This window comes from Zootoca vivipara, chromosome 9, assembly GCF_963506605.1.
Source record: "Zootoca vivipara chromosome 9, rZooViv1.1, whole genome shotgun sequence".
In the NCBI taxonomy this organism is placed as follows: Eukaryota; Metazoa; Chordata; class Lepidosauria; order Squamata; family Lacertidae; genus Zootoca; species Zootoca vivipara.
This window is the reverse complement of record NC_083284.1, coordinates 27,827,974-27,840,999: the sequence shown is the minus strand read 5'-3', so window position 1 is coordinate 27,840,999 and position 13,026 is coordinate 27,827,974. Positions and strand designations below refer to the sequence as shown.

Genomic DNA, 13,026 nt, shown 5'->3' with positions numbered 1-13,026 from the left:
TGACATCTGTGAACATGTTGACCGCCCAGGCATGCCTTTGTTACTTCTTACCTCAAATGATGGATGAGAGGAAAATTAGTGTTGGCTGTTCTTGGGGTGGGGTCATCTTTGTCTTAACAGCATTCACACATTATTGAGTTGCAACATACAATAAGAAAACCTTTGACCACCGAGACAATTTTCACCACTTCATCTAATTTATAAATGTCACATGGTGTCACATGTATGATGGTGTCACTCTGACCAATGCTACCATATTCTAAGAACATAAGAAGAGCCTGGTGGATCAGTCCAATGGCCTATCTAGTTCAGGATCCTATTCTCCCAGAAGCCCATAAGCAGAAGTCAAGCGCAAGAGTACTCTCCCCTCCTGCAGTTTCTAGCCTTTATCTCTATGAATATATCTAAACTTATTTTAGTCATCCAACCTGGTGGCTTCAGTTCCTTTTCTTAATGGAATTTGCCTTTCTCACAGCTGCTGAGCACTGGGTTGACATCTTCATCAAGCTAGCTACTTTGATCCCAATGTTTTGTTCCTCCTCAGCCACTGCCAGTTCAGACCCCACTGTGTGCATATGTGAAATTAAGAGGAGTTTGCAACAATATGCTACTGCTGCTTCTACTGTTTTAATAGCCCTGAACAATTTAGTATCACCAGCAAGCCTCGACACCTTACTGCTTACTCCTCGTATTCATTTATGAATACGTTAAAAAACATGGGTCTCAATATCAACCCTTGGGGACTCCGCTTTCTATATTCCTTCACTGAGAGAACTACCCATTTATTCCTTTGTTTTGCATCCTGTTAAGTAACCAGTTTCTGATCCATGAAAGGACCTTTCCATTTATCCTTTGAACTGCTAAGCTTACTCAAGAGTCTTTGGTGGGGTACTTTTTTTCAAAGCTCTTTGAAAGTCCAAGTACACTATGCCAACAAGTTCACCTCTATCTATATGGTTAACACTTTCAAAGAACTGAAATAGCTTAGTCAGACTGGAATTACCCTTGAGGAAGCCATGTTGGTTCTGCTTCAGCAAGGCTTGTTCTTCTATGCTTCATTATTTTATCTTTAACAACACTTTCCACCAGTTTTCCTGGAACAGACATTAAGCTAACTAGACTGTAATTTCTATAATCCCTGCTGGATTTCTTTTTTAAAATTGGTGTTACTTTGGCCACTTTATAGTCTTCATGTATGAGGGCTGCTCTTAGGGACAAGTTACATACCGGTACTTTTGTTAGAGGAGCCTCAATTTCACATTTGAATTTGTTGAGAAATTTCAGGTGAATACAATCCAGACCTGGCAATTTGCCAGTTTTTACTTTGCCTATTAGACCTAGAATTTCCTTTCTTGTCACCACCATTTGCCTCAAATTTCTAAGGCAGAAGAGGCTGAAAATCCAAATTGGATGGCCTTCATCTTATATGATACACGTAGGAACAATGCCACACAAATTGTTAACCAGAGCTGTATATGCCTCACTCCTCCAGAGAATCCCGGGAACTGTAATTTGTGAAGGGTTCTGCAAATTGTAGCATTGTGAGGGATTATATGGTGGAAGCAATGTGCTTTAAATGTATGGTGTGTCTGTAACAATAACTTGTTTTTAATATTAATTAGATACAAATTGTGTAAATAGTATCAGTTGTAAATGCACTTTAACTGTTCTAGGATGAGCATTTGTATATAATATGAGAGAAATTGGCAATACATGTCTAGCATTTCCCAATCTGATTAGGAAAAAAGTATCCTATTTTACTCGGAGGGCATTATGAATTTTACTGGTTGCTTGAGATTTAACAATAAGCACAGGCCCTCAATATGTCCTAGTACACAGTGCCACCTACAGAGAGTATGGTGGATTAAAAAGTGTGTGTTCCAAAATCTACACATCACTTTTATGCTTGCTAGCAGCAACAGACAGAGTCATAGGAGAATGAAATTATCTCCACCCCACCCCAGTATCAGTACAATGTGTGTACCACATTTTAGTCAATTCAATAAGATTTGTCAATTTACTAGGATGAGTGAAATGACAATCATGCACGCAAAATTGTTGCCTAGGCTTAAAATTAGTCTTAAATCTCACATGTAATCACCGGAAAAGAAGCTGCTGGCCATAGATCTGAATTCGTAGAAAACATTTTTATACAGGTTGTTGATTTTGTATTACTTGCGTTGTGATTGGAAATACTGAAGGAAAAAACCTTAGTTTAAAATCCAGAAGGGGATGACTTCAAGGAACCATGAAACCCTAACCAAAATAATTGCATCTAAAAACCATGATGGCAATCTCACGTTGAGGAGTGTGGATTTAAAATGAATCGGACATTAATAGAGTAATTGATTTCCTAAAAACATGAAGGTTGAACGGTACTGTTTTTTTTTGGGGGGGGGTAACTAGATAATTCCTGCAACGAGCGGCATTTTAATCTTATTGTAGAGCAGCTTGCATGTATTTACACATTTAACCTAGTTTAAATGGGTGATGCTGTGGCAGCTCTGATTATACGACAACACTCCCACCCACAACAAAACCCCTATTGCTTCTAATTGTACTCCAGTTGCACTATAGAAAGACAGTGTGGGTGTTTCCTTTGAATGCCTGTATTCTAATTTAGTACTGCCGACATCTAAAAAAGCAATAAACTGAATACAAAACTATTTAAAAATACACAGTGCTAATTTTGCATCCTTAGGGAGATATCAAGTAAGGAAAGTGGGCCAAGCCACTCCAAATATGATGATAAAAAACCAAGCTGATTTGTTTTCTTTTTACTAAACCTGTCTGTAGTAATAAATTGGATACAGGCGGGGGGGGGGAATGTCTGCTAGTTCCTAACCTTAACCAATGACTTTTATGAGCATGCTTATTTGTATTTTGAGCCTCTTGGTTTCTGGAGACACTTTTAAGATGATATGTTTATTACAATTTCCCTTTTCACCTTTTCAAGTTCACTGTGGTTCATTGTCCATTGCAAAGCAGTATCCCAACAAGAAAATATGTATGGAAAAATACATCTTTGCATGTATAAGGAAATTAATGAAACAACCCTCATCACCTGTAACCAAACTATTTGCATGTTGGGTACAATCCAGCACAAAATAAATACTTAACACTGTCCAATTCTGTCATACCAATTAGAAGCAAGGCTTGCTGAGTTTAGTGGAGCTTGTTCATAAGTAATTGTATGTAGGATTATAGACATAGGGTGAAATCTGTGTTCATATGCCGGTGGAACAGACATAGTTGGTGGATTGGATCCCCCTCCCCTGCTTGCAGTCCCCTGGACACCCATAAAATCTTCTCTGGAACATTGGGGGTGGGGGCTACTAAATATTGCTGTTGCAAATCTCTGCTCCATTCATTTCAATTTATTTACATCCTTATTAACTTCTGTTTCCATTCTGCCACTGAAATATATGAAGGCTATCCATCATGAATGCTTAATTCCTTGGGCAAAGGTTCAGAGACATAATATGTGTGACTCCCAATGCTGAAAAGGCAAACTTTCATCAGTTTAAAAGAGGCTTGTTTTTTCAGCTTCAAAGAGAGCTCCATATATACTATCTAATCTGGATTTTAGTGTTGGTCTGGGAAAATTGCTCTTTGACATTTTATATCAAAGCCCAGAAATTTGTCTTTCGCCGACAGAAGTTTTACTGCTGAATTCCCATTACACAATCAAAACATTTCAAGAGCCATTCTTCTTCTCCCACCCCAAAATGTATCTTGTTACATAACAAAGTGTTAAGCATACTTTTTGTTGGAGTGTTCAATTTAGTTTACTGGTAACAAGTTTGTTTTCAAAAATGAAGAAATTTTCATTGTAGTGTGACATTTTTGGTGAATTGTCATATCGAAGTAGCATTTTAAAACAGGGGTAGCCAACATGTTCTCTGGATGTTGTACTATAATTCCCATTGTTATTGATTTTGGCCATGCTCTCTGGAGCCGATGAGAGTTGGAGCCCAACAACATATGAAAGGAAGCTCTTCTGTTTTAAAACTTTGGTAGAGGAGAGAGTATTTAGCACATATGCAATCATATTTTGCAAAAATGTTTTTAGGAAGACTGAAAAGTAATACTATGAGAAATATTTATTGAAATGAATAACAAATTTGTACAGTGTGAACTAGCAAAAATAAATTAGGCAAAGCATTCTCAACAGTAAAAGATAGCAAATTAATTTTTTTTAAAAAAAAAAAAACATTTTGTGTGGGCCATGCACATTTCTTAGAAGAGACCCTATAATTTCAATGGAACTTACTTCCAACTATATATTATCACTCTTATCCTACACAATTATGTGGGGTTAGTGGCTTAAATGTTTGTTTACAGTAGGTATGATCCAGCCAAAGTTAAGCATTTTTAAATCCCACTTGTTTCAGTGGGAGAGATTTGTGCTTAATGCTGCCATTAAAATAAGGTAACATTGAGTCGCACATGCTTAGCTAACTGTGTTGTTCCCTAGTAATTATGCATTATGCTTCAGTAAACTTGATTGGTAATCTAGAACTTCTCCATTGTAAAGAGTTGGCATGCACTGATCTTAGATTTCCTTTCACTTGCTTAAGTTAAGTAACAGGAAAAAGATAAGCATGGTTTGTGAATTAGTGAAAACACCATTTTCTTCACACAGTCAGGATGTGAAGAAGATATATTGATGGCTTGGCTCTAACATAAAAATCCTTGTTGAGAATGATCCATGTGCTACTTTCCCATTTTCCCTTTCCTACTCTCATTGCGCAGCAGTTTTTTGGCAAAGAAATCCTGGTTTCTCAAACCACAGTTTCCCAGGAGATCCAAACTGAGGACTCAGCTGCACAGCTGCAATGATAACGTTACAAGTGCGTTATAAAAATGTGACACCAGGTGGCACTGTGGAGCTCAAAGGCAAATTACATATACAGTATATTTTATAGGGACCCAGGTGGCGCTGTGGTTAAACCACTGAGCCTAGGGCTTGCCAATCAGAAGGTCGGCGGTTCGAATCCCTGTGACGGGGTGAGCTCCCGTTGCTTGGTCCCAGCTCCTGCCAACCTAGCAGTTCGAAAGCACGTCAAAATGCAAGTAGATAAATAGGAACCGCTACAGCGGGAAGGTAAACGGCGTTTCCATGTGCTGCTCTGGTTTGCCAGAAGCGGCTTTGTCATGCTGGCCACATGACCTGGAAGCTATACGCCGGCTCCCTCGGCCAATAATGCGAGATGAGCGCGCAACCCCAGAGTCGGTCACGACTGGACCTAATGGTCAGGGGTCCCTTTACCTTTTTATATTTTATAGCAGGGTTTTTGGTAGCATTTTCATAGCGTCTTTTTATATCTGTGTAGATCCAGCCTGAGAAACTGTGGTTTAAGGGCTACCTCCAAGGTAGAATATGAAACTAGCAACAATTCCTAATTGATTGGTGCTTTGGTAGTTTAGTAATCTTGTTTAATCTGCAGCTAAGTGTTTTTTTTTAATTCTCCGTAGACGCCCCTTTATGTGGTAAATCATGGTGAAACAGGACCTATTCGATGCAACAGGTGCAAGGCTTATATGTGCCCCTTCATGCAGTTCATTGAGGGTGGAAGACGATATCAGTGTGGATTTTGTAACTGTGTGAACGATGGTAAGTAGTACTTATTTATTTTGAAATAATGGAAAACTTAGTTCTTTATTTTTATTTTTTAAAGTAAGTTTTTGAAGACTTTGTTTCGTTTTCAGGCCAATCCTAACTGCATTGACTTGAAAGTCACATTAATTTAGATACCTAAGAAAGTAAGTGAGCGCAAGGTTGCATTCCAAAGTAAGGATCTGCATCTTGCTAAAGCTACATGATGGATGTTTTTTTTTTAACTAAACGCTTAACTTTATGTGAAACTGAATTGCTGAATGACTTGTACATCAGAATTTTTATATGTGGTCTTCACGCTCTTTTAGACCTAATTTTGCTATGGACTTTCCTCGTGTTATCCTGGATATCAGAATGGAATTACTTAACCATTTGATCCAGGAAAATGGATGTCACTGGGAAGAGCACAAAACAAAGCTCTTCTTTTCTCTAGCCTTAAAGCTGCAAAGAGTTAGAAATTCCCGCATTAAGAAAATGCTCCTTCCAGGATGCAATCATCTGGATTGGGAAAGGCATAGGCATTTTGGCATGCAGAATAAACTTTAAGAGCAAAACCTGGCTTTCCCTAGGGAATGCATATGTATGCACTCAACAAGGATGATCAAACTGTTCTGAGAAAATGTACCTGAATCCTTTGGTCTGAAAAGTTCTGTAAAATAATATGGCTGCTGTAATGATTTACGTCTTGTCTGCGATTTCATTAGATTGAATAGGCATGCAGAGGAGGTTATGCCATTATATGAGATTATTTTCTTTGCAGGCTGAAAATGTGTTTCAAAGGGGGAAACATATTTTAACTGCCTAGAAAAGAGCAAATGTTTAGGTTGTTGCCTCCCTTTATGACAGAGGATTTTAATGGTTAAATCATCCATTAATTTTCCCGTGATGGGAGTTGCTTTGAACACAAGATGCCATGCCATATTTGTCCAAGTGCAGTTGCATGTGACTCATAAGTACGAGTTCCTGAGCTTTTGGCTGGTTCCCAAGACTTTGCCAGAATGAGTCTTTCGAGACGTTTGTATCTAGTTGGATTTCCTCAGCTGGATCAAAGTGGCAGCAGAGAGCTTTCCCTAATACAGTAATCTTTTCAACTCTGAAACATGAACCTCGAAAGACTTATGCCAACTCTTGTTTGTCTCAGACCTTAATCTGCAGAATGAAATATAGAGAGAGGGCAGTCGGCATCATGGGCTGTTAACTCAGCATGAAGTTCTCACAAATGCCTACTATTTGCATAGCAATAAGCTACCAAATTATTATTTAAACCGATATTGCAGTAAAAATAGAATCATTTGCACTTTTGCAGGGCCTTTTCATCTGTATCCTTTCATGCACTGTAATTAAAGCTTCAAGTACTCATCATAAGCAGAGGGATTAAGAGAAAATTGCCCAGTCTTGCTGAATAGGTGACTGGCAACAGTGAGACACTAGTGAGTTGTTTTGCATCGGGGACTATGAGCGAAAATTGCAATGCAAACTGTTGTTTCAACGTCGGAGAAGGAAGGGCACTGGGAGTCTTAAAAGAGTCACCAAATAAGACTCATGTTTATCTTATTTATACCAGCCCTGATTGCAGAAGTATGAAAAAAGACACTGGGCTTTGTCCCTGGCTAGGGGAGCAAGGGCCCTAGGGTGTGCTTTTTATTGTTGCAATCTATCCTAAACCGCCTTGGAAAGCATTCAGTTGAAAAGGGGTGCATAAATATTTGAAGTAAATAAGCAACAAGCACCCTAACAGCTGAGCAAGGGCTTATCCACACAGTCACCCAAAAATGTTTCAACTTATTTTTAAGAATTTTGTCATTTTCTTCTTCAGTAGTACTATATATTCCCTGATCTATCATGATATGGTAATAGGCAGAGGAGTGGAGAAGGAGGTTGAACCTAGTGCTATTTGCCATTCCTTGCCACCCACTTTTATAAACTTAAACAAGATAAGTGCTTTGTTGAAAAGCCTGAATTAGCAAATTTCTAGCTCATGTTGCATTTGAAGCTGCCTTATATGGGGCCAGATTATGCATTCCCATGGCAGTTTATTCCACTTTCATGGTGTTACCCTACCTCTTAATTTCCACACTATATATGAGCTTTCCCATGATGTAAAAGCCACTGCCAGAACTTTAGTGGAATATAGCATACACCCAGAGCCATCTGTGTGTTTAGCAAAAGGGGAGAATTCAGCTTCCTGTTTTTTGTTTTTCTTTAGTTCCTCCATTCTATTTTCAACATCTGGATCATGTTGGCAGAAGAATAGACCACTACGAAAGGCCAGAGTTATCTCTAGGATCATATGAATACATTGCTACTTTGGATTATTGCAAGGTAAGTCTGTTCAGCCTGGAAAACAGTTTGTAAACTTTGTGCTAAATCAAGGAGAACCCCTTACATCTGTAAAACACACACACACACACACACACACACACACACACACACAAAATGAAAGAAAGAAAAGAAAGGGAGAGAGAGGCTCACTTGCATGGATTATAGAGGGAAGAAAGAGCTCTGCAGATACTTATTAACTATTTGTTGAGGAATTAGGTGCCCTCTGATCAGTGAGGCTTACTACTAGATAAGTGTCCTTAGGGCTGCAGCCTTAATGTATACCTTCCAATATTTCTGCAATGAAAATAGGGGTGTCTTAAGGAAAACTGGGACATTCCAGGATCAAATCAGAAACCAGGACTGCTTCTGTAAATCTGGGACTGTTCCTGAAAAATGGGAAAACTTTGAGGGTCTGTTACTGGTTTAAACATAGTCTCTAGTTTTAGTCTGCACCAAAGTCAAGGTGATTATACCCAGTTCTAAATGCATTAGGTGAAATCCGAATAAAGTTCACATTGATTTTAATGTGGGTGCTCATAGGCGTCTGCTTGGCTACTGTGAGAATAGAATGCTGGACTAGATGAGCCTCTGGCCTGATTTCAATGTGACATACAGTTGTTTACTGTTGCAAAAACTGTAATGTGTGCACAGTGCATACTCTGTAAGAGCATTTCCATTAATTTCAGTAAATACACTCTGTCCATACCCTTTCCTTTTGCAATTACAGAATGTGTCCCTCGGTTCAACTGACTAGACATCTTGTACATTTCAAGGCAGCTATTTGTACACGTACAAAATTGCACAGACCTCTCAGTCAGGGTGTATGGGGTTAAGCTACTTTCATTTTACACAAGGTTTTAATTTAACTGTTGACAGTCCCTTTTTACTGTTGACGCTCCACACTGTAAAGTCTCTCACTAGAATGGTACATTCATGATTTGGGGAGAGTGTATCGAATACAACAAAAGCATAATGATGTATTTCCCTCCTACATTTAAGGAAAACCACAATTTTTCTTTGCCTTATTGAATAACAGTGAGGATGAACAGCTAGAAAAACATTAACAAATAACAGCTGTTGAGTAGTGTTGCAATTCTTTGGGATGGATTTATTAAACGCAATTTTTTTGCTTTTTCAATAAATGTCTCACAAGTGTGTCAACTTAGCCCTGCGACCATGGGTGCCTGGAGCTGTGGGTGCCGTGCAGCTAAATGGCCCTGGCACCAAAATTTGTGGGTGCCCGGCCCCTTCATGGGGATTGTTGTGGGTGCTTGGGCACCCAGGGAGTTGGTACCTGTGATGTGCCATGAATCTCTCCAAGATCTCTTCATAAAGTGCTATAGAATTTACATAAGGTATGAGAATGTTTGTCAGCCTGCTGCAAATGCAGAAACTGGAACAGCTTTTGAAAACCTCAAATCTCCACTTACATTGCTGTAGCTCACATATTTCACTGACGGGTGTTGCTTTGGAGTCACGTGGAAATGAATGAAAGGAAAATTAAGGGTCGTTATGGCAAGCCTTAAAGTATGCTGACAAAAACCCTGCATCCGTTATCGCCTTTGTAGCTGATACATACTTCCATCTTACCATATCCATGATTAACCTGTGAATGTTTTGATGAACTTTAACAAGTAAATTATAGGTCAGGAAGTGACTTTCACAAAACACTTGGCACGTGCAAGCGCGCAGGCTGATTTTTTGTTTGATAATGGAAATGTTATGGGAGCCTCTCTGTGTACATTCTGAAATCAGGAGTTTCCAGTGCTGGGTTTGGGGTGGAAAGTATGTTGTTTATCATCTTTACGTTCTTGGAGCAAAGGTGAGACTGCAACTGATTGCAACGGGTACCTGATATCTCAGTTGACTCTCATAAATTGCCTTGGAACTGCGGCTTTCTTTAGAAGAGCTCTGAGAAACATTTGTGTCTGTTTCTTTGAGTATTTGCTTATACTTTAAATTTCCAAAGTAATTAGTCTTCCAAAAATTGCTGAGCTTTGAGTATAAATAGTGGAGATATCAATGTATTTGATTCAAATTTGGTGTGTGTGTGTGTGTGTGTGTGTGTGTTATATGACAATCCACAAGAGAAGCAGCACCATGCAAAAATCTGTAGGTTTCTGCAGTAGTTGTGCCTCTTGGTTACATATATGAGACTTGTTAAAGGATGAAAACTACCTGTTGAGGACTAGCCACATGTTGCATTCAATGGGTGCATGCATTTAATGTGCCTCATTTTACCATTGCAAAAAACAGCCAGATCAGAACCATAGTGCGCGGTTAGCCCTTTTCTTTTTGCCATGGTCCCAGTGAGCATCTTCCCCACATTCACCAGCACTCTGAAGCTGCTTTTTCATCTGGGAAGCTATCTCTTAGGGTGAAATTCTCTCCCTCCCTCCCTCCCTCCCTCTGTGTGTGTGAGAAGAGATTTCAGTGGCACCACAGTGCATGGGGGCCACCTATGTGTCTCTTTCTCCCTGCCAACCTTGCTTTAAAAATAAAATAAAATAAAAACAAGATCATGCAATGCATGCATTTAACCTATTGTCTTCTTGGGGTTGTTCATCAGTAAATGCTGAAAATCTGAACTCTGTTTTCTGATTGCTACAGTCTTCTGGAGGTATATATTTTTGAAGCTTTTAAATTGGATAAATAAAAGCTTCATATAGAATGAATGAATGACTGACTGAATGATTAGAACAATGAAAAATAAAAATGGGGAAGCTACTTGTTAAACATCTGGGTATAAATATTGCGTGAGAAAAAAAATTTATTCAATTCTTAACAGTTTTACTGAAATACGACTTTTGTCAGTAAAAGACAATATCCTATGGCAGTGACTTACCCGTGCGGATAAATAAGCAAAATGATTGCCCAACAATTATTAGGGTAGTCCGTGGAAATATCTGGGTAGATTATGAATCTTTGGTAGGTATTTTATTTTTCCTGATTTTTGTGGCTGTTTTCTTTTTTTGTAGAACAACAAGCCTCCACAGCTGCCAGCCTATATCTTCATGATTGATGTTTCCTACAATAACATAAAGAGTGGCCTTGTTAAACTTATCTGTGAGGAACTGAAGACTGTATTGGATAGACTTCCCAGGTAAAGACAACAGTAAACATCTAGTAAATTTAGCATCCTTGGTGAAGATGTAGTAACTGCCAGGTAAAAATTCTTTGGCATAGAATTTGCTCCATGCTCTTTTTTCCCCTTCTGGATATCACTTTATTGGGGTTCCCAGTTTTGTTGGTTTGAAAGATTCTGCTGCTCATCAAGCACCGCAGCCATGACGTGAATGGCACAGAATGTCTTGGTTTGCTCCCTCCTCCTCCATGTTGTGACTGCAGACTCCATATGTACTCCATCCACTGGTTTTGCTGTGCAGTAGGAAGGTCAAACTCCTTCAGTTTTGCTCAGCTTGTTCAAATAATTAATGCCTTTCTGTGTCCCTCAAGAAGGCAAGCATTCTAATACTCTTTGAGACGCATGCTCTCTAGCATGTTTTGGCAATGGCACACGAGACAAAGGAGCCACGGTTAACCAGTGCATATTGACGCACCAGTGTCGACACTTCTCTCTTGTTGCGAGTGGAAAAACAAGCTGACTTTAAACCATGTAAAACGTGTAGGGGAAAGCATGATAAGAATACAAGGATGGTGTATGATAGGTAAACAAAAATTAACACAACAAGAGGGAAGAAGTAAAATATTGAGATCACGCATGGGTGAAGGGGAGTGGGGGGGGATGTGGGATTGTGGGAATTTATAATTTTATTTAGATTTCTAATTGTGTCATTATTGTATATAGTAAAAGGAAATTAAGAATAATGATGTTTATTTTAATATCAAGTGGGGCAATTTATGTAGCAGACTACGATTAGAAAATGCATTTTGGATTTCGAATTTGAGTGTTGTATTTTTGTATGTGAAGTTTGTATATGATTTGTTTTTGTTTTGATGGTTTTTTTGGGGGGGGGGACAACGAAAAAAATACGTTGGCTTGATTTGAAGCCACTAACCCTGGTTTCTGGGTTTTCAATGATTACCGTACATGTTGAATCTTTTGCCACTTGTGCATATCATTGGCTTATAGAACTAAACCAGGATTTTTGGCTCCGTGTTGTGTGCAAATGCTAGTATTTAATTTGGGCTACTTACATACTGGACAGGAACTGGTACAGGGCTGTGGTGGTGGTTGGCAGAAGTGAGATTTGCTTTCCGCTCCCTTTACTCATCTGATTATTCTGAATGCATTTCTTCTTTCTCTTCATTCCTGCCCCCTAAGCTTCAAACAGGCATTTAACTTAAAATAAAATAGTAATACTTCAGGCTCCTGGTAGGTTCGTCTGTTTAAATGTTTACCTGGCTTTTCCCCACCCCCCCCCCAATTTGAAATAGTATTTCAGAGGGCGGAGTGGGGGCAGGGGCGCCACACAGCATTTTCCTGCTTGAGGCAAAGTAGGGTGTGCCACCCCCGCTCTGCTGCTCTGCTGCGCCATCTCTGCCACAGCTCTGCCCACCTATACCACCACCACCACCAGCAGCACATCAGCGCTGATTTCTGGTGAGATCTTGCCGAAATCTCGCAACATCTCTCTCGCACTGTGAAATCTCGCGAGATCTTGCAAGATCTCACAGGAAATTGGCACCAGCTCCAGTGGTGGAGGTGATGGAGCACCCACGGTGGCACAGGACTGATTTTATGACTGTCACAAGGACAGCTCAGCAACACCCTTCACATCTGGCTTTTGCTGGAGCCAGGAAAAGAAACAGCTGCCCCTTGTATTGTTTTCTGAAAGAAATGTGGCCAAGAAAAGGCCAATACAAATTCATCTTGGGCTCACTAGTAACACTAAGGTTGCATGCGCACCATACATTTAAGGCACAGATCTTCCCCCAAATAATCCTAGGAACTGTTGTTTACCCCTCAGAGAGCTACAGTTCCCTGCACCCTTAAACTACAGTTTCCAGGATATGTGTGTACATATCCTATTGATGTCCAGATATGGCCTCAGGCTAAAATCTAGGTCTTTCATTAAGATTGTTTCTTGTTGTACAGTTTAGACACTCGTGATATGACAGTT

At 39.5% G+C, this 13,026-nt stretch overlaps 1 protein-coding gene across 3 annotated transcripts in view; it reads left to right on the top strand.

Moving 5' to 3' along the window:
- Positions 1-13,026, top strand: part of SEC24D (SEC24 homolog D, COPII coat complex component) — a 59,941-nt gene that overhangs the window by 24,305 nt on the left and 22,610 nt on the right. For all 3 annotated transcript variants that reach the window (XM_060278559.1, XM_060278560.1, XM_035111604.2), the window contains 3 exons: positions 5,479-5,617; positions 7,827-7,942; positions 10,921-11,045. In XM_060278559.1, coding sequence (XP_060134542.1) covers positions 5,479-5,617; positions 7,827-7,942; positions 10,921-11,045 — 380 coding nt within the window. The remainder of the gene's footprint in view (positions 1-5,478; positions 5,618-7,826; positions 7,943-10,920; positions 11,046-13,026) is intronic.